General features: G+C 47.3%; 1 protein-coding gene and 2 non-coding genes across 4 annotated transcripts in view; 1 reads left to right on the top strand and 2 right to left on the bottom strand.

Annotated features, from left to right (window-relative positions):
• The first annotated feature begins 2322 nt into the window (after positions 1-2322).
• On the top strand, positions 2323-2439 carry LOC128571311 (U5 spliceosomal RNA). The gene has a single exon (XR_008375743.1). It is a non-coding gene; the product is annotated as a U5 spliceosomal RNA (small nuclear RNA).
• On the bottom strand, positions 2427-2530 carry LOC128571348 (U6 spliceosomal RNA). The gene has a single exon (XR_008375778.1). It is a non-coding gene; the product is annotated as a U6 spliceosomal RNA (small nuclear RNA).
• Positions 2531-10952: 8422 nt separating this feature from the next.
• GRB2 (growth factor receptor bound protein 2) overlaps positions 10953-25210 on the bottom strand; it is an 83041-nt gene continuing 68783 nt past the window's right edge. For both annotated transcript variants that reach the window (XM_053570982.1, XM_053570983.1), the window contains exons 3-6: positions 21608-21705; positions 18363-18485; positions 12300-12468; positions 10953-11488 (exon numbers count right to left, since the gene is read on the bottom strand). In XM_053570982.1, the coding sequence (XP_053426957.1) occupies positions 11303-11488; positions 12300-12468; positions 18363-18485; positions 21608-21705 (576 nt within the window). In that variant the 3' untranslated portion in view covers positions 10953-11302. The remainder of the gene's footprint in view (positions 11489-12299; positions 12469-18362; positions 18486-21607; positions 21706-25210) is intronic.

The following is a 25210-nucleotide window of genomic DNA, read 5'->3' on the forward strand; positions in this document are numbered from 1 at the left end:
TTCTTAATGGTAGTTTATAAATTTAACGTGATCCAAATAAAAACAACAAGGGCTTTTCTTCTGGAAGGAGACAAGCTGATTCTAAAGTTTACAATGGAAACATAAACAATCAAGAAGAGCTGGGAAATTCTGAGAAGAGCAGTAGAAGAGGAATGGCCGCTCTGATAGCAGAACCTGGTCTGGGGCTCAGGGATGAGCACAGCGTGTGGCATGGGCCAGGCATAGGCTGGCAAAGCAAGGGGACAGAAAGCCCAGAAACAGGCCCCGGCACATGGACACTCAGTATTTAGAAACCTACCCTCTTGAGTCAGAGGGCCAACGGCAGATTTTTTCATAAATATGATCTGGACAGCCATGTAGTCCTCTGGAGAAAAGACAGCTGGATCCATACCTCACTCTGAATACCAAGTAACCTTCAAATGAATCAAAGATTTAAAAACAGGGGCGGCGGGGTGGCGCCTGTGGCTCAAGGGGTAGGGCGCCGGTCCCATATGCCGGAGGTGGTGGGTTCAAACCCAGCCCCGGCCAAAAAAAAAAAAACAGGGGCGGCGCCTGTGGCTCAGTCGGTAAGGTGCCGGCCCCATATACTGAGGGTGGCAGTTTCAAACCCGGTCCCTGCCGAACTGCAACAAAAAAATAGCAGGGCGTTGTGGCAGGCGCCTGTAGTCCCAGCTACCCGGGAGGCTGAAGCAAGAGAATCGCCTAAGCCCAGGAGTTGGAGGTTGCTGTGAGCTGTGTGATGCCATGGCACTTTACTGAGGGTGATAAAATGAGACTCTGTCTCTACAAAAAAAAAAAAAGAAAGAAAAGATTTGAAAGCATACAAAAAATAAAAGAAGATATGGATGAATTCTTTTGCTCTTGGTAGGAACAAGAGTTGTGGATAGGCACAGGATTGGCCAGAAGTCAGCTAAACTCAGAATGACCTGGTCGTTCTGGTAAGTGATTAAGCCACCTCGTGCTGGTCACTTAAGAATGTTATCATTGGTAATCTTATCAGCCATACCCAGTTTTTTTATCAACCTCAATTTCTTTCTTTCTTTCTTTCTTTTTTTTTTTTTTGAGACAGAGTCTCACTCTGTCACCCTGGGTAGAGTGCCATAGTGCCATCACGGCAACCTCAAACTCCTAGGCTCAAGTGATCCTCCTGCCTCAGCCTCCCAAGTAGCTGAGACTACAGGTGTCTGCCCCAACATCTGGCTGATTTTTCTATTTTTAGTAGAGATGGGGTCTCACTCTTGCTTAGGCTGGTCTCAAACAATAACCTGGGGCCAGGGCCTGGACCTAGGTCGGCAGCAGGGAGTATCTCCTTACAGTGGAGACTCCCCCTTTGCCCCTTTGCACTGCAAGGTCCTGTTTGCCACCTGCCCCTTGGCCTCTTCCCCAACTTTTTTTTTGTGGAGGGACAGTGTGTCACTCTGGCACCCTGGGTAGGATGCTCTGGCATCACAGCTCACAGCAACCTCAAACTCTTGGGCTCAAGTGATACTCTTGCCTCAGCCTCCGAAGTAGTTGGACTATAGGCGTCTGCCAAAACACCCACCTAGTTTCTTTCCTTTATTCTTTTTTTCTTGACACAGAGTTTCACCATGTCGCCCTCAGTAGAGTACTGTGGTGTCACAGCTCACAGCAACCTCAGACTCTTGGGCTTAAGCGATTCTCTTGCCTCAGCCTCCCAAGTAGCTGGGGCTATAGGCACCCGCCACAACACCCAGCTATTTTTTTGTTGCAGTTTGGCCGGGGCTAGGTTTGAACTTGCCACACTCAGTATATGGGTCTGGTGCCCTACTCACTGAGCCACAAGTGCTGCCCCCATCTCTGTCTTCTAAACACTGCTGGGCTCAGCGGGCTTCTCTCTGCTTTCTCTGACACACTTGGCCCAAATCAGGACAACTGTGAGGGTCCCTTCGTTGCCCCCTTCTCCTCTGTTCCAAACAAACAGGGTTCTGTCTGCTCCTCTGCTTAAATCCTTTCAGTTCCCAATGAGTAAGGCAAGGTCAAAACAATAAAACAGGCTCAGCGCCCATAGCTCAGTGAGTAGGGTGCCAGCCATGTACACTGAGGCTGGCGGGTTCGAGCCCAGCCCAGGCCTTCTAAACAACTACAACAAAAAATAGCTGGGCATTGTGGCGGGTGCCTGTAGTCCCAGCTACTTGGGAGGTTGAGGCATGAGAATTGCTTAAGCCCAAGAGTTTGAGGTTGCTGTGAGCTGTGATGCCACAGCTCTCTACCAAGAACAACAAAGTGAGACTGTCTCAAAAAAACAAAACAAAAAACCCCTTTCATCCTTTCATGATACATTCACATAAAACCTTGTACACAATACCCTAGTTTCTCTTCAGATAGTAGAAATCTTTTGGCGTTTATTAAATATTTCTGTAGAGAGGAACAATCTTGAGTATTTTTTTTTATTGTTGAGGATTCATAAAAATATGGAACGCGTCACGAATTTGCATGTCATCCTTGTGCAGGGGCCATGCTAATCTCTGTATTGTTCCAATTTTAGTATATATGCTGACGAAGCAAGCACCAATCTTGAGTCTTTTAAACATTTTTCTAAGTGGGGCCGTGCCTGTGGCTCAGCGGGTAGGGCGCCAGCCCCATATGCCGAGGGTGGCGGGTTCAAACCCAGCCCCGGCTGAACTGCAACAACAACAAAAAATAGCCAGGTGTTGTGGCGGGCGCCTATAGTCCCAGCTACTTGGGAGCCTGAGTCAAGAGAATCGTCTAAGCCCAAGGATTTGGAGGTTGCTGTGAGCTGTGTGATGCCACGGCACTCTACCGAGGGCAATAAAGTGAGACTATGTCTCCACAAAAAAAAAAAAAAAAAAATTCCAAGTGGCTCATGCCTATAATCCTAGCCCTCTGGGAGACCGAGGTGAGTGGATTGCTTGAGCTCAGGAGTTTGAGACCAGCCTGAGCCAGAGCGAGACTTCATCTCTAAAAATAGACGTGTGTTGTGGTAGGTGCCTGTAGTCCCAGCTACTTGGGAGGCCGAGGCAAGACAATCACTTAAGCCCAAGAGTTTGAGGTTGCCGTGAGCTATAATGCCATCTACCAAGGGTGACAAAGTGAGACTCTGTCTTAAATTAAAAGAAAAAATAAAATAAAAAATAAAAAAATAGAAAAATTAGCCAGGTATTGTGGTGGGCACCTGTAGCCCCAGCTACTCAGGAGGCCAAGGCAAGAGGATTGATTACTCAATCCCTGGAGTTTGAGGGTGCTGTGAGCTATAATGTCACAGCACTCTATCCAGGGTGACAGAGTGAGACTCTGTCTCCAAAAACAAACAAAAAGTCTTTTTTCCTAGGGACAAGATCTTTATGTTGGGCTCAAGCCATCCTCCAGCCTTAAGTACCCATGTGGCTGTGATTACAGGCATGGACCACCATGCCGAGCTCAATTCTGAGTCTTAATGTTTTGGGACCCTGAATCTACATGGCTAGTGAAAGAAAAGAAAAATTTAAAACCAAACAAAAAACCTTTGTACACGAATACTCATAGCAGCATTATTCATAATAACCAGAGTGGAAACAACCCAGATGTCTATCAAATGATGAATGGACAAAATGTGGCTGATGCTTACAGTGGAATATTATTCACCAGAAGGAGTGAAGTACTGACACATGGTACTACATGGAGAAACTCGAAAATCCTGAGCTAGGGTGGCGCCTGTGGCTCAGTCGGTAGGGCGCCGGCCCCGTATACTGAGGGTGGCGGGTTCAAACCCGGCCACAGCTGAACTGCAACCAAAAAAAAAAAAAAATAGCCGCGCGTTGTGGCTGGCGCCTGTAGTCCCAGCTACTCGGGAGGCTGAGGCAAGAGAATCGCCTAAGCCCAAGAGTTTGAGGGCACTACGGCACTCTACCGAAGGCGACATAATGAGACTCTGTCTCAAAGAAAAAAAAGGTAACGGGGCGGCGCCTATGGCTCAGTCGGTAAGGCGCCGGCCCCATATACCGAGAGTGACGGGTTCAAACCCAGCCCCGGCCAAACTGCAACCAAAAAATAGCCGGGCGTTGTGGCAGGCGCCTGTAGTCCCAGCTACTCGGGAAGCTGAGGCAAGAGAATCGCTTAGGCCCAGGAGTTGGAGGTTGCTGTGAGCTGTGTGAGGCCACGGCACTCTACCGAGGGCCATAAAGTGAGACTCTGTCTCTACAAAAAAAAAAAAAAAAAGAAAATCCTGAGCTAAATGAAAGACACATAAGGCCACATTGTGTATGATTCCATTTAATGAAATGACCAGAATAGGCCAATCCAGAGAGACAGAGGTAGATTGGTGGTTACCTGGAGGTAAGAGGGGTTGGGGGAAAGTGGGAAGTAAATGCTAGTGGGTACATGGTTTCTTTTGGGGTGATGATAATGTTATAAAATTGAAACGATGATTTCAAACTGAATAATACTAAAAACATTATTTTTTTTTTTTTTTGGAGACAGGTCTCACTCTGTCACCCAGGCTGGAATGCAGTGGCACAATCATAGATCACTATAACCTCAAACTCCTGAGCTCAAGCGATCCTCCTGCTTCATCTTCCTGGGTAGCTGGGACTACAGGATCATGCCACTGTGCCCAGGTAGATTTTTCATTTTTTGTAGAGTGAGGATTTCCCCATTTTGCTCAGGCTTGAATGGTCTACTTTAAATGGGTGACTGTATGATGTGTTAATAGTATCTCCATAAAGCTCTTCTTGAAAACAAACCCTTCAGGCTCGGCGCCTGTAGCTCAGCAGCTAGGGCGCCAGGGACATACACCAGAGCTGGAGGGTTTGAATCGAGCCCGGGCTTGCCGAACAACGGCAACTATAACCAAAAATTAGCCGGGTGTTGTGGCGGGCACCTGTAATCCCTACTTGGGAGGCTGAGGCAAGAGAATCGCTTAAGCCCAAGAGTTTGAGGTTGCTGTTAGCTGTGACACCATGGCACTCTACCCAGGGCGACTTGGTGAGACTCTGTCTCAAAAAAAAAAAAAGAAAAGAAAACAAATCCTTCAGAGTGCCCACTTCTAGCTCCTTCCTGTGGCTTCCACAGCCCTGCCTGGTCAGGCCTCCATTTCCTGTGCCAGCTTCTCTTTGGGCCCCCATGTCGACCCTTTCCTCTTTACATTCAGCCTTTCTGGAACTTAGAGTGCTATCTTAACTTCTTGCCTAGTAGATTCTCCTTCCCTCCACCCAGCAACCTCCTTTTCAGCTTTCAGCTCTCCATTGGAAGCTCAATTGTCTGGTCTTCCTCAACTGCAGGGGAGGTGGGGCCGGGTGTCTCCCCACTCTGCACATACCTTCTCACCAGCCCTAGTAAGGCACCATGCGCCTTATTCCTAGCATAGCATCTGGCACATACTACTTTTTTGAGACAGGGTCTTCTTCTGTCATCCAGGTTAGGATGCAGTGGTGTCATCATAGCTCACTGCAACCTCAAACTCTTGGGTTCAAATGATCCTCCTGTCTCAGCCTCTTGAGTACCTGGGACTACAGATGCCTACCATCACATGCCAATAATTTTTCTAATTATTTTGTAGAGATGGGGTCTCACTCTTGCTCAGGTGGGTCTTGAACTCCTGGCCTCAAAAGATCCACTGGATCAGCCCCCAGTGCTGGGATTATAGGCCCAAGCCACCTTGCCTGGGTGGGAGGTACTTCTCTCTTTTTTTTTTTTGTAGTTTTTGGCCGGGGCCGGGTTTGAACCCACCACCTCCGGCATATGGGACCGGCGCCCTACTCCTTGAGCCACAGGCGCTGCCCGGGAGGTACTACTCTTAAACTGGATAATAAGTACTATGGAGCAGCCCATGCTTTCCAGGCACTGTTCTAGGGAAGCAACAGTGACCCAGGTCCCACCAGAAGGGGGATTGCTGCCTAGTGGGGGTACAAGGAGAGAGACAGCAGGTGCACAGAAGGAAATCTGTGAGTCCACTCTAGGGGTAGGAGTTCAGGAGAGTGCCTCAGCCTCCCAAGTAGCTGGGACTACAAGTGCTCTACCACCCTGTGGTAGTGGTAAGAATTAAGGAGAAAATAAGCAGGGAGGGAATAGACAGTGCCAAGAAATGTCATTCCTAATTACATTTAGGGAGGACTTCTCTGGGGAGGAGCATTTGTAGAGGCCTAAATGAGGTGAGGAGGTGCAGCAGGCAATGCTCTCAACATAGACGTGTCCAATGTCTGGACAAGGGCAGCTGTAGTAGTCAGAATATAGAGAAATAAACAGAGCTGTCTTGCTGTCCTCAGCAGCTAGGCCTGGAGAGTGGAGTTGGGCCCCGGAGCCACCACGTCTGTTGGGCGGTGGGGAGGGTGCTAGTCTCATGGGACCTGTGGTTTAGCCGTCACTGATGCTTCCTTATATTTTAGAGGATAATGAGCATTTCCACTTCCTCTCTTAAAACCTTTTTCACTAGGCTTCTCCTAAACTCCTACCCCCAGGGTGGCCCCGGGGTAAGGAGGGTAGGGAGCTGCTCCAATGTCGGTGATGCAACACTTTTTCCTTTCATCCAGTCTAGTGGGAGATCTGAGTCCTCTTCTGCATCCAGCCATAGTGGGAAACAAGGGGGTGTGTAGTCACCCACAAGCAAGGCCTGGGATTCCGGTCTGAGCGCTGCTGCAAATCGGGTATTCCCAGCACTCATCTGTCACTGAGTGGCTTGTCTACAAGACCTCTGGGAGCCTTTAGTGTCAGCAGGCAGAGTGGGTAAAGGCCAGTGAGCCCCACAGATCCACGTGGACTCTGCCCTCACTGCAGGAATGACCCCTCTCTGCGCACCTGCTACCCCCTCACCCTGCCTACTGTTCTCTTAGTAATTGACCAAAGTGATTTCGCCCAATACCAAGGTCAGGTCCCCTCTTCCCCTGAGCTCCCCCACCTGCCTCGGGGCTCATTTCCCCTGTGAAAGTCTCTCTTACCCAATAGTTTGCATTTGCTTAACAGCACAAGAATCAAGGCTGAGAAATGTGTCTGTATCTAGTGCACAGAAGCCTGAAGTGTGGTAATTTCCAGTTTCAGGTGACTCAGAGCAGTCATGCCTCAGTGTAGGAGGGGAAAGGGCAGCCACTGGAGTGGGGAGAAGAAACAAGGGCTCCCCTCAGCCTCTAACTACAGAGAGAGATGCCCCTCCAAATCCAGGGCCAGGAGAGTCACACACCAGTTGCCCTAGGAATGAAGTTCATGTGTGAACCCTACACACCTGCAGGAGGGTAAATAAAGACCGTGTGTGCCCAGCCTCCCTGCTGCTTCAGCACAGCATGAGACCAGCCCTCCAGCCTCCACCCATCTCCCAAGCCTAAGCACAAGGCAAGCAGTCTTTTGGTGTCAGCTGCTATTCTAGAGGTCCCACTGACACTTAGAAATCGCAGCTTTGCTTTCTAAACCCTTATTCAGGAGTATCAGAAAATAAGGCTGTCCTTGGAAACCTAAGAGTGGTGGTACTCATGGCAAGGCCTGAATCAAGACATAAAAGACTGTCTCAAGTAATTCCTTTTTTGGATGGGATACAGTATGGCTTTTAGAGTAACTGTTAGTTTAAAGAGTAGTGTTTGAAATGCTTTGCACAGCAAGTGGCTGAATCAATACCACCATCATGTAATATTGGTATCTCAGTGCTGCTGGCACACAGAATTGCATTCTTACTTCCTTAACAGTGGTACATAACCTGAGCCAGCCATCCCTGAAGCTCTGGTGCCAGCGTCTTGGTGGTGAGCACATTAACTCATCTGCCTCGGGCTGCTAGCTGCAGGGTGGGGCCTGGACCCTGCAGGACTTAGTTTAAGAAGCTCCCTGCTCCCGAATGAACACACAGAAGTCCAAGAGCATCTTTCTCTTTATTCTTGGATGTGAAATAGGGCTCATGGCCGTGAAATCTGTGAGCCATGTACATACAGCGTCTTCAGTTAAGAGTATTTCCAAGGTGCATAAATACAATCCCACTTTCAGTTTTTTCTAAGTTGTCCAGGAATTCTGTAAAGCAAACGTTTTGAGCTTAAGATCACCTAAGGTGGCCAAGTGGAACAAGTGTCCAAGGGCAGACCACTTGTGCAATGGCATTTTTCTCTTTACGAAATGCTGCTTAAGTAGCCTGGCACTGCAGTTTATCACAGTCTCCGCCTGAAGATGAGCCTGTCACGAGCTCCCAGGTCACTAAATATAGGGAATAGTGTCAATGATCTAGGGGGCAATCTGGCCACCCCTAGCTTTTCCTTGGCTACAATAATTCTGCAAGATGTTGGGAAACTTTCCAAAGGTGTTTCCACCCAGATGCCTTCCCAGGAGTTATGGACCCATGAGACCCAATTGTCAAGAAAGCCATGAGCAAATTGATGGGTGCACAAAAGCAGTGATTTCCCCATGAAGTCAGATGCTCTTCTGAAGCAAATGGAGGGCACGAGGGGCAAGGAAATGAGCAAAAGGCCTCAAGAGAGGATAAATGACAGTCACTGCCTTTTCAATTAAATGGCCCGTTTTGGAAATTTCTGCCCAGCTTTGAGGCAGCTGGCCTCGGTGGAGTGGCAAGGTAGCACCTGGTAAAGTTCCTTCTGGCTTAGCCGGGCGTTGTGGCGCGCGCCTGTAGTCCCAGCTGCTCGGGAGGCTGAGGCAAGAGAATCGCGTAAGCCCAAGAGTTAGAGGTTGCTGTGAGCCGTGTGACGCCACAGCACTCTACCCGAGGGCAGTACAGTGAGACTCTGTCTCTACAAAAAAAAAAAAAAAAAGTTCCTTCTGGCTTGAGGGGGCTGCAGGGAACGGGTGGGTTGAAAACTACCCCATCCAAGCAGCACAGCCACAGTGAGGTGGTAGGCTGAGTTCTATTTAAGAACTAGACCAAGAATATTAAGTGGAAATTCCTTGGACTTAATTTCTTTTCTGTTCAGTCTCTCTCTAAACAAACCTTTTTGGTCTCTGTAGCTAGCTGTGAGTGCGGCTGAACAGACTTACTCTCACCCGAAAAGCAGCCTACGGAGCAAACAAGTGTGTCTCAGCTTGTTAGCACATTAAACCCGCTTCATCAGAGGTCTTTCTGTCCCTCTGTTCCTTTAACACAGAGGGAGAACCAAACAAGCCAAGCTCTGTCTTCCCCAAGCTCTTGGTTTAGACCAGTTTCCAAAGTGTGGCCTGTGGTTTCTCTACATCAAAAACACTAGATGTGCTTGTTTTGCCCTTAACCAAAATATCCTAAACCTGAGAATGGGGTCTGAGATTCTCTGTTGTTATGTAGTTCCTCAAGAGGCCCAATGGAACCCACATATTCACCCAGGGCAGTGTCAGCCATACGAGTCGAGCCTCCAAATCCTGGACAAACACTTGACATAGTTTTATAATTTTTGAGTAAGGCAAGGGGGAAAAAAAGATACGGAGTGAAGAACTCATTGTATGTTTATTATTCACAGTTAATCACTACCTACCAAATGCTATCCGCAGAGTTAAAGGATTAAGTACATAGGTCTTTTTAAACACTGATTTTTTTTTTAAATATATACACACAAAACTTAGTTCAGCAAGGCTTCATGATATACACCAATTCCAAAATAAAACAATCAAATGGTCCAGGTATAGAATGCCAGATTCCTTTTATCATCAGCGAAGAAAAAAGCAGAATGAGAGGGAGCGAGGTGGGCAGGATGTGCGCTGTCCAGAAGAGGAGCTACCTCCAGGCACTGCCCAGAGCTCCAGGCTGAGTTCACGTCCATAACCAGAGTCCCAGGGACTCCCATGACAGCCTGGAAACCCAAAGGCCCAAGGCTGTCTCCCTGACTCCCAGGAAGTAACCTCATTTTTGTCGTGGGAAGAAGAGTAGGTGGAGAGAAGTTAACAAGCACATCCTTAAAAGGGACCAAAAGTGGATAGAAGACAGACACAGAGAGCTTTGCAGTGGTCCTGGCCTTCCTATCTACCTTTCCTTCCCCAATTCTCCCTGCTTCTGGGACATTTTGCTTGTAGGGGTTCGAGGGAGCAGGCATAAACACAGCCCACTGTGAACAGAGACACGAGCAATAATTCTGCCGCTCGGCTTCTTGACGCTTGTCCTCGTGCTTATCCGGACAGGTCAAGGGACACACAGGTACAGCCATAACCTAACTTCAGAGCAAGAAGAACGAAAAGGAAACACTCTCATTTTCTTCCCCAGGGTCGGAATACGGTATAACCTGCTACAACTATAACACAACAGTTTAGGTAGATTTTCTCCTCCAGCTTCCCTGTGTTTGAAACTTGCTGAGTCCAGGGGTTTGCACTGGGGGCTGTAGAGGGAAGGAGGGGCAGACAACACCTGAGACCACAAGGGCAAGGATCCTGACCCCCCAGAGCTAGGCAGATAGGGAAGGGCTTCACCTCCCCTCCTTCGCTGGCAGCTGGTCACAGAACACTCTGGGTCAGAGGTTCCCTTAAACCCTGAGGGCTCACAAATGTTAAAGCTGAACCCTAAAGATGCCTGGCTTAGCTCGGGCGGGTGAAGGCCCTTGCCCTCCACTTCTACTGTCTCCTTTTCTCTACCCTGTTTCCCCCTCCAGTAGGGAAAAATATTTACACAGAGTCGGAGACAAATTGGCTGAAAAGCTCTGGACTGTCTTTAACTTATTTTAAAACAAAACAAATAAAAAAAAAAACACCACTCAAAGCAACCCTTAAAATAAGGAAAAAGGCACTATGAAAAAACAACATGCTCAATAATACCATTTGGAAGGGAAAACAAAGTGAAAAATGGGACATGAGTTTTGATTTGAGAAGCCAAAGGGGGCACACAATATGCCCTCTTCCACCCCCCTTCTCTTTCTAACTGGGACAAAATATACTGGGGCCTGGGTGGAAGGCAGGTGTCTATGGGACCCCTCCCTCTGGTGGAAGCTAAGCAGTAATGGCTTCGATCTGCCCTGTCCTCTCCTCCTTGTGTGTATATATGAAGAACACAGAACAGTTGTCCTTCCTTCAGTCCTTCTGACTAAAACAGACATTTTGCATAGAGAAAATACCAGCCCACCTGGTCTCTTGTCTTTATTACTCGTGCCAGCTAGGACTATAGATGGCCTTAAACATCATGCACTGAAGGACAGAAGAGAAAAAGGATGAAAAAAAGGATAAAGGAGGGAAAAGAAGAGCAGCGGTGAAAACTGGTAATAAAAACTCTTCTTAATTTATAGGTAAGTTTTGGCATTTTTATATCCAGCGCCCCCTCCCACCCCCCAAAGTTCCGCCCAAAGTGAAGAGGGTCACCAGGGTGACCCAGCGGGTGTTCTGAGCTCCCTCACAGGCTGCAGTTAGAGGCAGCTTGTGGGTTTAATTCTTTTTGTTTTAAACATTTCATTTTCTTTAAATAATCACTTCCTGATGCTTAGACATTCCGGTTCACTGGGGTGACATAATTGCGGGGAAACATGCCGGTCTGCCCGTGGCAAGCCCCCTTCCACCAGTTGGGGTCTGAGTTATCCATGACGTGGATAAAGTCTCCCCGACGGAAGCCCAGCTCTCCATCCTCTTGGGGATCAAAGTCAAAGAGGGCCTGGACGTATGTTGGCTGCTGCAAAAGAGTGGGGAGAAAACACACATTGTGTTCCTGACTGTGTCAGGTACCTCTTGGGTCAGATGGGTGACAAGGCGAAAATAGATGTGCACACATTATTCATCCCAGGATCTGAGTTTCTACCACTTAAAACAGCCTTAAGGTTTACAGAGTAGAAAGGTGAATACCATAAGGCGGGAGGAACCTTAACCAGTGACTAGGGATGAGGTATAAGCATACAGGAATGAGTGAGACTCCACTCCCTCACAAGTGGAATCTTCCTCATAGTTGGCTTCCAGGGTAGAATCTTTGAGTATGTGTGTAAAAGACCTTCTCCCTAGATGGGTAGGTGGCAAAACAACAGCATACCACCTCAGAGGGCAGCCTCCAGGAAGGCAAAAGCGTTTGATTCAAAACTACAAATGTTTAGCATGAAAAAAGGCTTACATTTTGAATAATGAGCACAGAAGCCCCAGAAGCAATCCTCTGAAGGGTACTTGCTAGTTTGAGATTCTTTTTTTTTTTTTTTTGTAGAGACAGAGTCTCACTTTATGGCCCTCTGTAGAGTGCCGGGCCCTCACACAGCTCACAGCAACCTCCAACTCCTGGGTTTAAGCGATTCTCTTGCCTCAGCCTCCCGAGTAGCTGGGACTACAGGCGCCCGCCACAACGCCCGGCTATTTTTTGGTTGCAGTTTGGCCGGGGCCGGGTTTGAACCCGCCACCCTCGGTATATGTGGCTGGCACCTTACTGACTGAGCCACAGGCGCCGCCCTGAGAAGTGATTCTTAATTGCCAGGAATAATCCAGATCTCTCTTCCGAGGCTTACCTGTGGCACCTGTTCTATGTCCCGCAGGAATATCTGCTGGTTTCTGGAGACAGATGTGGATCTGTGATAATCTACCAGCTCATTCAAAGAATTGAATTTCACCACCCAGAGGAAATACTTTCCGGCTCCATCTCGGAGCACCTTGAAGTGCTGCACATCATTTCCAAACCTGGGAAAGGGCAGAGAAAACACGTGAAACAGCTAAAGGGCTCTGTCCTGGCTGGCGAGGGGCTCTCTGCCCAGTCAGGTGGAGTTCCCAGAGAACCACAGGTGACATTCCTCACAGCCCAATGGGCCCAGGGACTGCACAGCACCACGACTGTCTGGCTGGAGAGTGCCCGGACAGCACTGAACATCCCCAAGGACACCTCCGTTTAGGTGACAGGCACCAGAAACATGAAGAATCCTCACTAGATAAGGAAAACCAGCTGTGGCCTTATTCTGAAGGTGTATGTAAGACAGAGAATGCCCTAACCTACTCCACATGTCCACGTGCCCCGTACCCTACCAAATGAGGCAGAACCTCACTTTAGTCAAGGAGTGTGACTTTGTTTTTTTTCTTGAGATAAAGTCTCAGCTGTCACCCTGGGTAGAGTGCCTTGGCGTCCTAGCTCACAACAACCTCCAACTTTTTTTTTTTTTGTTTGAGGCAGTCTCACTATGTCGCCCTTGGTAGAGTGCCATGATGTCACAGCTCACAGAAACCTCAAACTCTTGGGCTTAAGTTATTCTCTTGCTTCAGCCTCCTAAGTAGCTGGGACTACAGGTGCCCGCCACAATGCCCCGCTATTTTCTTTTCCTTTTTTTGTTGCAGCTGTCATTGTTGTTTAGCAGGCCCGGGCTGGGCTCGAACTCACCAGCCTCGGTGCATGTGGCTGGCACCATAACCACTGTGCTTCGGGGGCCGAGCCATAACCTCCTTGGCTCAAGTGATCCTCTTGCCTCAGTTTTTCTATTTTTAGTAGAGGCGGGGTCTCCCTTTTGCTCAGGCTGGTCTCGAATGCAAGCTATCCACCCACCCTGGCCTTCCAGAGTGCTAGGATTACAGGCGTGAGCTACCTTACCCAGCCCAAGGGGTATGACTTAACTAATGTCCCGAAATAATTAAAACTTTATGTAATATTTAAAGACTAGAAAAAGTAGGATAGGAAGCAGGTGAGGAGGGGCTGGAAATACTTTGAAAAATTCTCTTGTAAGTAGGAACAGTTCAAAGTTATGTTTTCCTTCTTCTTTTTTTTTTTTTTTTTGGTAGAGACAGAGTCTCACTTTATGGCCCTTGGTAGAGTGCCGTGGCATCACACGGCTCACAGCAACCTCCAACTCCTGGGCTTAAGCGATTCTCTTGCCTCAGCCTCCCGAGTAGCTGGGACTACAGGCGCCAGCCACAACGCCCGGCTATTTTTTTTTTTTGGTTGCAGTTTGGCCGGGGCCGGGTTTGAACCCGCCACCCTTGGCATATGGGGCCGGCGCCCTACGGACTGAGCCACAGGCGCCGCCCAAGTTATGTTTTCCATTTAGGAATTTTAGTTCTACTACTGGGAAAAAGGTGTCAGAACAAAAGGACATATTGGGACAATAAGAGAGGACTAGATACCAAAATACACCCCAAATTTCTCCATCACCAAATAACACATTCCCTCTTGTACTGTCTGGCAAAACCAGCAAAAGCGTGACTGACCGGTGTAGGCCTCCCTGGTTTCTCATGGTGATATGTGGCTAGATCACAAGCTCAGTGAGGACTCTGCCTGTCCTGTTCACAGAATGAACAAGTCTCTCCTCTCTTTCAGTCTTATTTTTTTGGCTGGGGCTAGGTTTGAACCCACCACCTCCGGCATATGGGACCGGCGCCCTACTCCTTGAGTTTTATTTTCTTTAAATACTTTTTTTTTTTTTTTGGTAGAGACAGTGTCTCACTTTATGGCCCTCGGTAGAGTGCCGTGGCCTCACACAGCTCACAGCAACCTCAAACTCCTGGGCTTAAGCGATTCTCTTGCCTCAGCCTCCCGAGCAGCTGGGACTACAGGCGCCCGCCACAACGCCCGGCTATTTTTTGGTTGCAGTTTGGCCGGGGCCAGGTTTGAACCTGCCACCCTCGGCATATGGGGCCGGCGCCCTACCGACTGAGCCACAGGCGCCGCCCAACCCTGTCTTAAAAGTATTTAAAGAGGGCTACCGACTGAGCCACAGGCGCCGCCCAACCCTGTCTTAAAAGTATTTAAAGAGGGCTACCGACTGAGCCACAGGCGCCGCCCAACCCTGTCTTAAAAGTATTTAAAGAGGGCGGCGCCGGTGGCTCAGTCGGTAGGGCGCCGGCCCCATATACCGAGGGTGGCAGGTTCAAACCCGGCCCCGGCCAAACTGCAACCAAAAAATAGCCGGGCATTGTGGCGGGCGCCTGTAGTCCCAGCTGCTCGGGAGGCTGAGGCAAGAGAATCGCTTAAGCCCAGGAGTTGGTGGTTGCTGTGAGCTGTATGATGCCATGGCACTCTACCGAGGGCCATAAAGTGAGACTCTGTCTCTACAAAAAAAAAAAAAAAAAGACAGGGTCCAGGATGGTCTCCCGAGCTCAGGCAACCCCCAGTAATGCCTGTCTTTACAGAAGGCTTTTGGGGGTGGGGGCTGGCAGGTTAACAGAGCAAAGGAAATCCAGGCCAGACCTCAGCGAAGCTCAGGAGGTTGGAATGGCAGGATGTTTGGGGGAAGGACTGATGAGTGCATCCTTCTAAGTGGAAACAAGTTGCTCTTATGATGCCTTTCTCAACCAGTGCTTTCAGTCTTAATGTTCAGGAGAACATTCCAGCAGGTGGCAGCACTAAGCCTCGAGGAAGCAACCAAATATGGGATAGCGCATGTTTGGAGATAGCACTGCTTTTCATACACAAAAAATGTAGGTGAGAGCACTTCATTTGGAAGGGCATATTCACATGTTACATCTGGCCCCACAGAGGCCCACTCCCCCTTAGTGCCATGCAGGTGGTTTCTAAAAGAGTGCAGAACCCCAACAGTGTACATATTAACTATAACTACAGTGTTCATGTCAGATTTAAGAGTATAGAAACACAGCAGGGACTGCTGATTCTTTGACTGCCTTTGGAAGGTGTTGTCAAAACCAGTAATGATGCCTGTTTTACTTCTATAATAAAAAATAACTCCCTGGGCGGCGCCTGTGGCTCAGTGAGTAGGGCGCTGGCCCCATATGCCGAGGGTGGTGGGTTCAAACCCAGCCCCGGCCAGACTGCAACAAAAAAGTAGCCGGGCGTTGTGGCAGGCGCCTGTAGTCCCAGCTGCTCGGGAGGCTGAGGCAGGAGAATCGCGTAAGCCCAAGAGTTAGAGGTTGCTGTGAGCTGTGTGACGCCACAGCACTCTACCGAGGGCGGTACAGTGAGACTCTGTCTCTACAAGAAAAAAAAAAAAAATAATAACTCCCTAAAATACTCTATTTGATAAAAGGTGGTGGCTGCTCAGCAGACAGGCAGCCCCTAGTTCCAGTGGGTTTAGCCACCACCAGTAGTAATTAACTGTTTGCCCTCCTCACCCAATACTGTCTCATTCGTACTTGGGTCACTATAAAAGATAAGAAAAACACATGACATACAAGTTCCACAAATGCATGCTGAGATGCTTTTCCTCAGACCCTGACTGTGTATGTCCAATCAGGCACTTCAGAAAGCCTTCGTACAAGAGGAAAACTGTGCTAAATACATCCACTTTGACTTCTTCATATATTCATTATGTTGGGAATACACAGCAAATATACTTGGGAGGTTATTACAAATATCACCTTAAACCTTTCTGCTTTTAGAAAAAGGACACGAGGGGGCCGCGATAGCTCATGCCTGTAATCCTAGCACTCTGGAAGGCCGAGGCGGGTGGATCTCCTGAGCTTGGGAGTTCAAGACCAGCCTAAGCCAGAGAAAACCTCATCTCTAAAAATAGATAGATGGGACTGTCTTTCCATCCTAGCACCATGGCTCAATTTGTCTGTAAACTCGCAGAGAAGGCCCCGGCGCTGGTGAACGCTGCTGTGACTTATTCAAAGCCTCGATTGGCCACATTTTGGTACTACGCCAAGGTTGAGCTGGTTCCTCCAACCCCTGCTGAAAGCCTGAAAAAAATAGTCAGTAGTGCTCAAACTGGAAGCTTCAAACAGCTCACAGTTAAGGAAGCTGTGCTGAATGGTTTGGTGGCCACTGAGGTGTGGATGTGGTTTTTTTTTTTTTTTTTTTTGTAGAGACAGAGTCTCACTTTATGGCCCTCGGTAGAGTGCCGTGGCCTCACACAGCTCACAGCAATCTCCAACTCCTGGGCTTAAGCGATTCTCTTGCCTCAGCCTCCCGAGCAGCTGGGACTACAGGCGCCCGCCACAACGCCCGGCTATTTTTTGGTTGCAGTTTGGCCGGGGCTGGGCTTGAACCCGCCACCCTCGGTATATGGGGCCGGCGCCTTACCGACTGAGCCACAGGCGCCGCCCGTGGATGTGGTTTTATGTTGGTGAGATCATAAGCAAGCGTGGTATCATTGGCTATAATGTTTGAAGACCAAGCTTTAACATCTGATTACATTTGACTTATTTGAGAGGACCATGTGTGATCAGACTGTTACCTGAATAAAATGTGTCAAAAATAAAAAAAAAATAAAAATAGCCGTAAGTTGTGGTGGGCACTGGTAGTCCCAGCTACTTGGGAGGCTGAGGCAAGAGAATCACTTTGTAGAAAGTGGAGTAGGACAAAGTCATTTGAAGTTCCATCTCTGGGAAGGACCTAGGGTCCATCCTGGCACTTTGGGGCTGGGGGCAACTTCCAAGAGTTTGAGGTTGCTGTGAGCTGGGACGCCATAGCACCCTACTGAGGGTGACAAAGTGTGACTGTCTCAAAAAAGAGAAAAAAAAAAAAGGACGCAACTAGAAATTTAAATCTGCATTTCAAAAAATCTATACTTTAATCATATATTGGTTCTAAAATACGATACTCAGTTCATTTCTGAAAATGCAAACTCTCATGCTTTAAATGGGGAATGGTTTTGTCACTGGCCATGGTGGCAATTTTGGTGGGCACAGTGGATCATGAATGTATTCCCAGCACTTTGGGAGGTCAAGGCAGCAGGAGCATCACTTGAGGACAGGAGATCAAGACCAGTTTGGGAAATACAGTGAGATTCCAGTTTCTACAAAAAATAAAAAAAAATTAGCCAGGTATGGTGGCATGAGCCTGTATGTCCTACCTACTTGGGAGCCTGAGGTAGGTGGATCACTTGAGCCTGGGAGCTGGAGGTTGCAGTTAGCTATGATCGTGCAAAACTAACTGTACTCCAAATGCAACAGCTATCTGAATATTAACCTAATCATTTCCTCATATGACTAGGGAAGTGATCAGTCAGATTCCTGGAGGGAAGGTTTTCTATGATAATGTAATAACTAGAAAATGACTCAAAGTCAAAAACATGGAAACAATTCAAACATCCTAATTTCTCAGATGAGGTATGTACTACTTAGAATCCTTAAGTCCTAATTTATTATCTCTGTGCTTTCCAAGGTAGTAGAAGTCTCTACCTTCCCCATTCCCTGCTTACCAATTCCCCTCCAACATTCAAATTCACCACTGGGGAAAGTACACCCAAATCCCTTGTGCTAACATTTTTAAGTTGATGTGAGGGACCTAGGATGGGGCTGGGAGGTTTAAGCTACCGGAAAGGCAAGCAATGGCAGCCACCATAGCAATGAATTACTCGGTTAAAGACAGAAGCAGGAACCCTACATATGGCAAGGGCGCCTGGCTAAGGGAGAGGATCTTGGAGCAGGAGTGGTGGGGATTAGCGAAAACGGTGGGTACAGGTCATCTGGGGGAGCTGCTGCCCGGCTCCGAAGATTTTCCACATGGGAATCAACACCTAGCAGCGCTAGGACTAATTTTCAAGAAGAGCCAGAAATTAAGATTTTAATGCAAAATTAAAATACTGTTTAGGCTCAACCTCTACTGGTTTCTATGTACCCAGACACTTGATCAATGGCTTCATGATTGAGACCAAGTTAGAGACAGGATTCCAGGCAGAGCAGGAAATACTCACTTGACAGAGAGAGAGAAATCTCCAGGAGCGCTCTCACTCTCTCGGATAAGAAAGGCCCCGTCGTGCCGCTGTTTGCTAAGCATTTCTTCTGCCTTGGCTCTGGGGATTTTGCCAAAAAACCACCTAAGGAAGGAAGGCAAGCCAGTCAACACTTGTGTCTCCACAAAGAAATGGGATAGTCAGCTCTTGAAATGTTAGAAACCTAATACTCCTTACCAGGGAAGTTGCCCCCAGCCCCAAAGTGCCCAGGATGGACCCTAGGTCCTCCCCAGAGATGGAACTTCAAATGACTTTGCCCTACTCCACTGTCTACAAAGTGACTTGTCCAAGCACTTTTTCTATAGAGGAAAACACACGTCCACTGGGCTCCCTGCTGGTGCCCAGGAAGGCCAGGCCATGGGCTAGAGTACAGGACAGGCTGACCACACAGGGAAAGACAGGCCTCCTTGTAGCCGTCTAATAAGGTGGCAACCCTGCCACAGTGCAGTAAGGGAAAAGGGGAGGAGATGGGGAAGGCATGGAGACGCCTGCTCACAGTCCCAGGGGAAAAGGTTTGGTTGTGAGAGCAGCCGCCAACAGCACCTAAGGTCAGCACTCCTGTAGAGTCCTCTGTGGTCACTGCTCAGAGTGACCTTTGGAAGCCATCAGGAACATCGTAATTTACAATATTCACAATAGCTACTTGGAAAATGAAGTTTTTCATTTGAAGCCCATTATAGACGCTTTTGCTCCCAATGCTAATTCACTTTGGCCAGAACAAAGGGGCACAGTTCATAGACACCCTGGCCCGTGGCTCAGAGGAGGAGAACACCTGCATGAAAGCTCATAGCCATAGCTGCCCGCGCTTTCAAAATGAAACCATCACTAATGAGGATCTATGTTTCATAGTAACTAGCATTCACTTAATATACAAGTATCAAAGGTACCCAAAAGTCCATGAAAGTTATAAATCTAATTTATATATCTTGCATATAAGCAACCATGTTCTAAGATGTCTCTAAAATATATCATACTAAAATTCAAACAGAAGGACGTGAGCTGCCAGGAAGGGACACTGAGAAGTTTCCCACCTCTGCCTGCTCCTGTCTTTCTCACTTTGCACGTACCAGTGCCAGGCTGCTGTGGAGCTGGTACCACAATACCCACCTGCTTCTGTAAGAAACTCAAGGGTAGGGGCCTGTGCCACACACGAGAAGCCACATATTAACAGAGTGGAATGATCTCTGGATATAAAAGGATAGCTAACAGTATAGTATTGAAATCACTTAAATATTTCCTAATCTCTAGTGCTTTCATAGTTTAATGTCTGAGCAGGAAGCACTCTGGGGACAGCAGAGTGAGACTCCACAAGACGGCCCTGGCTCACACACTGTCTGTGCTGCACAGGGTAGGGTGAAGCTTCTCGGCAGCCACTCTCCTCCTAGGCCCCCAAGATCTTCCACTGGGAAGGCATTTTCCTTTCTTTTCACTAAGATATAAAGTAATGAATATAAATTAAAATAGCCTAGATGTGCACGAAATAAAAATGGAAAGCGAGACTCTTCCTTCAAATTCCCTAAAGACAGCAACTATTGGGAGTTATAATACATGTTTCTAGACCTTTCCTCATGGTGCATAAATACATACACATGACTGCAGTGTTTTCTTGTTCAGCTTAAAATTAACTCAAAAAAAAAAAAAAAAAAAAAATTGGAGGGTGAGGGGGGTACAGGGTCAATCCACCCACCTCAGCCTGCCAGAGTGCTAGGATCACAGGCGTGAGCCATTGCACCTGGCCAAAATTAACTGAATTTTCTTTTCTTTCTTTCCTTTTTTTTTTTTTTTTTGAGACAGAGTCTTATTTTTTCACCCTTGGTAGAGTGCCATGGTGGCACAACTCACAGCAACTTGAAACTATTGGGCTCAAGCGATTCTCTTGCCTCAGCCTACTGAGTAGCTGGGACCATAGGCGCCTGCCACAACGTGCAGCTATTTTTTAGCTCTGGCTCAGGCTGGTCTCAAACTCCTGAGCTCAGACAATCTACCTGCCTTGGCCTCCCAGAGTACTAGGATTATAGGCATGAGCCACTGCGCCCAGCCTTTCAATTTTATTTTATTTATTTAATTTTTTTGCAGTTTTTGGCCAGAGCTGGGTTTGAACCCGCCACCTCTGGTATATAGGGCTGGCGCCCTACTTCTTTGAGCCACAGGCGCCATCTTTTCAATTTTATTTTCGATAAAAAATAAATTGTAGTTAATAACAAATTACAACATAAAAAGTACTCTATGGGTTTGAAATACACTGTTTAAAAAAAAAAAAGCAACTGGCTGGCCGGCCTCAGTGGCTCATGCCTGTAATCCCAGCACTTTGGGAGGCCAAGGTAGGTGGACTGCTTGAGCTCACAAGTTTGACACCAGCCTAAGAATAACTGAGATCCCATCTCTACTAAAAATAGAAAAACTGAGGCAAGAGGATCGCCTGAGCCTGAGTTGGAGGTTGCTGTTAGCTATGATGCCATGGTGCTCTACCCAGGGTGACACAGCTTTTCTCAAAAAAAAAAAAAAAAAAAAAAAAAGGCAGTGCCTGTGGCTTAGTGAGTAGGGTGCCAGTCCCATATACCAAGGGTGGCAGGTTCAAACCCAGCGCCAGCCAAATTTTGACAAAAAACAGCCAGGCATTGTGGTGGGCACCTGTGGTCCCAGCAACTTGGGAGGCTGAGGCAAGAGAATCACCTAAGCCCAAGAGCTGGAGGTTGCTGTGAGCTGTGACACCATGGCACTCTACCAAGGGTGACAAAGTAAGACTCTGTCTCTTAAAAAAAAAAAGGAATAAACGTTTGGTGGGAACCATTATATGCTAAACACTGTGGTCTGGGGATACAAAGATTACGATACTGCTCCACAGGATCATCAATCATATAAACACAAAGCCACCTGGTAAGTACCTTTTCTAAACCAAAAAATGCAGAATTATGAAACACATCTGGCCCTAAATATCTAAAGAAAAATAGTAGACTTGCAAAAACGATTGTTTTATTTTTCAAGACCACCAACAGTTACTATCAATCTGTAGCAAGTATTATTATTGACTATTATACTATCATCATACACTATTACTGATGAGCAACATCAACACATTTTCTCAATCCCTGGAAAGACAGAATAAAGGGCATGACATCCATACTAGTGACCTCAATTTTCAAAACAGTTATTTAAAACAAGAAGGTTGGTCTCAACCCTTGGGAGCCCAGTGGAACCTGACTCACGGATGTGGCTTCATTTCTATGTAGTTCTTGGGAATGAAACCATCCTTTCCATTCAGCTCTGCCTTGTACCAGTTCTGATCACACTCTTCATTCAAAACCTGAAAAGGAATAAGATAACAAGGGGAAAAAAATCAATTATTTCTTTTCCCCTAGGTCTTATTTGAAGCACTATCAAGTTAAGTGGATGTAAGACTTCTTATAACTTCAAATAACCAGCACTATATTAACCTCTAATCTCTCTTTTTTGCTTTTGGCCGGGGCTGGGTTTGAACCCGCCACCTCCAGTATATGGGACCAGCGCCAAAAAAAGAAAAAAAAAAACCATATATTTTGAGACAGAGCCTCAAGCTGTTGCCCTGGGTGGAGTGCCATGGATCACAGCTCATAGCAATCTCCCAGGCACCCACCACAATGCCCGGTTGCTCTTTTGTTGGTCGCAGCCATCATTGTTTGGTGGGCCTGGGCTGGATTAGAACCCCGCCAGCTCAGGTGTATGTGGCTGGCGCCTTAGCCGCTTGAGCCACAGGCACCGAGTCTAACGTCTATTAAAATTTTTTTTCAAAGGCTGGGTGCAGTGGCTCCCACCTATCATCCTAGCACTTTGGGAAGCCCTGAGCTTAGGAGTTCAAGACCAGCTTGACAAGAGTGACCCTGCGACTACTATAAATAGAGAAAATCAGCTAGGTGTCATGCAGGTGCCTGTAGTCCCAGCTACTGAGGAGACTGAGGCAGGAGGATGACTTGAACCCAGGAAGGAGTTCAAGTTTGCTATGAGCTAGGCTGACACCATGGCACTTTACCTTGGGCAACAGAGTGAGACTCTATTTAAAAAAAAAAAAAAAAAAAAGTCTTTAGAAATGAAAATTTAGGCTCCCAAACATCTAGAATTAAGCCCACAGTAGGAAAAAGTAGAATGACAGGGGAAAGTAATAGATTAGTTTTTTCAAAAAAGAAAAAAAAACTGGAGAGGATCTAGAACAGCAGTTCTCAACCTGTGGGTTGCGACCCATAGGAACTGTATTAAAGGGCCGCAGCATTAGAGAAGTTGAGCACTAGGCTGATTGCAAGCTGGGTCACCCACCAAGCAGCTCTGTAAGGCTGCTGCTTGTGAGCATGACCATTTTCCAAAATGGAAAAAACATTTAATGAGAAATCACAGCAAATCCTACTCACTTCATTAACCCTGAAGGGCCACACTGTATCAAAGCTGGCCAGTGTTGGGAGCACAGCAGCCAGCATAAGGTTGAAGCCTTGGAGATCATATACTTGACCCACTGCGCTCTACAGATGTAGAAGCAAACCTAAGAATCACACCCAGATTTCCATATTCCCTTTGAGTGTTCTCTCCAATGCTGCCTTCTGAGAACTACACAGACAGGACAGGCCACTACACGGTAATTTGTGGAGCAATACAGTGGTCCCTCCTTATCCAAGGTAGTATGTTCCCAAACCCTCAGCGGATGGCTGAAATCCCAAGTAGCACAGAAACCCTACATATAGTATGTTTTTTTCTTATACTGTATATACACTTATAATAAATTTATTTATTTATTTTTTTTAGAGACAGAGTCTCACTTTGTTGCTCTCAGTAGAATGCTGTGGCGTTACAGCTCACAGCAACCTCCAGCTCCTGGGTTTAGGCAATTCTCTTGCCTGAGCCTCCTGAGTAGCTGGGACTACAGGCACCCGCCACAATGCCCGGCTATTTTTTGTTGCAGATTGGCTGGGGCTGGGGTCAAATCAGCCACTGTCACTATATGGGGCCAGCGCCTTACTCACTGAACCACCCTATAGTAAGTTCAATTTATAAATGGGACACAGAACAAGACTAACGACAACAACAACTAATAATAAATTAGAAGAATCATAACAACACGTTACAAGAAATGTTTTTTTTTTTGGGCGGCGCCTGTGGCTCAGTGAGTAGGGTGCCAGCCCCATATGCCGAGGGTGGCGGGTTCAAACCCAGCCCCAGCCAAACTGCAACAAAAAATAGCCGGGCGTTGTGGCAGGCGCCTGTAGTCCCAGCTGCTCGGGAGGCTGAGGCAAGAGAATCACGTAAGCCCAAGAGCTGGAGGTTGCTGTGAGTCGTGTGACGCCACGGCACTCTACCGAGGGTGATACAATGAGACTCTGTCTCTACAAAAAAACAAAAAACAAAAAAAAAAAAAAAGAATTTTTTTTTTTTTTTTTTTTTTGAGACAGAGCCTCAAGCTATGGCCCTGGATGGAGTGCCGTGGCCTCACAGCTCACAGCAACCTCCAACTCCTGGGCTTAAGTGATTCTCTTGCCTCAGCCTCCCAAATAGCTGGGACTACAGGCGCCCCCCCACAACACCCAGCTATTTTTTGGTTGTAGTTGTCATTTTGTTTGGCAGGCCCAGGCTGGATTTGAACCCACCAGCTCTTGTGTATGTGGCTGGCACCTTAGTCACTTGAGCTACAGGTACTGAGCCAAGAAGTGCTATCTTAATTGTAGCAATATTTTAGGCTGCAGTTGACTGTAGATAACTGAAACCATGGAACTCAGGTGGAGGCGGGAAAGATGTCTGTATAAGCAGCAGAGGATGGAATAAAGTATACTTTTTTATAAAAGCCACCCTATGAATCTTAGACTTGTAATAAAAGATAAAGGGCAGAAGGCATGAAGTTGGTAACATAAAAGAAAAAACAGAAATGGGAGCACAACTCCAAATGGGTGAGCAAAGAATAATGCGGATAGTACAATAACCTACAGTACCTAACAAAGTGCTAAAAGGAAATGAGTAAAATCCTTTACAAGTGATTTATTCGGGTGGCGAACAAGGTTGTACTCACAGTCAATTAGAAGCTGGATGGCTTTAAAGTATACGATGGCTATGTGCTGTCATTCCAGGTGAGGCACAACACGAGAAGGGTAGATAAGACTGACATGACCCACAGCTAAGCTGCGTTTGTATCTGCTCTAGGCTAATTCACTTCTTTTTTTTTTTTTTTTTTTTTAATTTCAGTGTGCTTGTTCATGTTTGTTTGAAGTACTCCTTTTTTGTTGATTTTCTTTCTCCTGCAGTGCTGGCTGTTTTTGATGTTGTTGGTAGAGACGGGGTCTTACTCTGGCTGACTGCTGCTCATATGGGTTTTGAACCTCTGAGCTCAGGCAATCCACCCGCCTCGGCCTCCCACAGCGCTGGGACTACAGGCGTGAGCCACCACGCCCGGCCTAGGCTAATTCACTTCTAACAGAGACTACGCCCTGGGGAGTTTACAAGCGTGGTGCTCATCTGTGATGCTTGCCAACTCTGGCTGTGGGTGTTAGCCAATGTATTTATTTATTTATTTATTTATTTATTTTTGAGACAGAGTCTCAAGCTGTCGCCCTGGTAGAGTGCCGGGGCGTCACTGCTCACAGCAACCTCAAACTCTTGGGCTAAAGCGACTGTCTTGCCTCAGCCTCCCAAGTAGCCGGGACTACAGGGTCCTGCCACAATGCCCGGCTATTTTTTAGTTATAGTTGTCACTGTTGTTTGGCAGGCCCCGGGACAAATTTGAACCCACCAGCTCCAGTGTATGTGGCTGGTGTCTTAGCCTCTTGAGCTATAGGCGAGCCAGCAGCCAATGGATTTAA

This window comes from Nycticebus coucang, chromosome 18 (assembly GCF_027406575.1).
Source record: "Nycticebus coucang isolate mNycCou1 chromosome 18, mNycCou1.pri, whole genome shotgun sequence".
Lineage (NCBI taxonomy): Eukaryota > Metazoa > Chordata > Mammalia > Primates > Lorisidae > Nycticebus > Nycticebus coucang.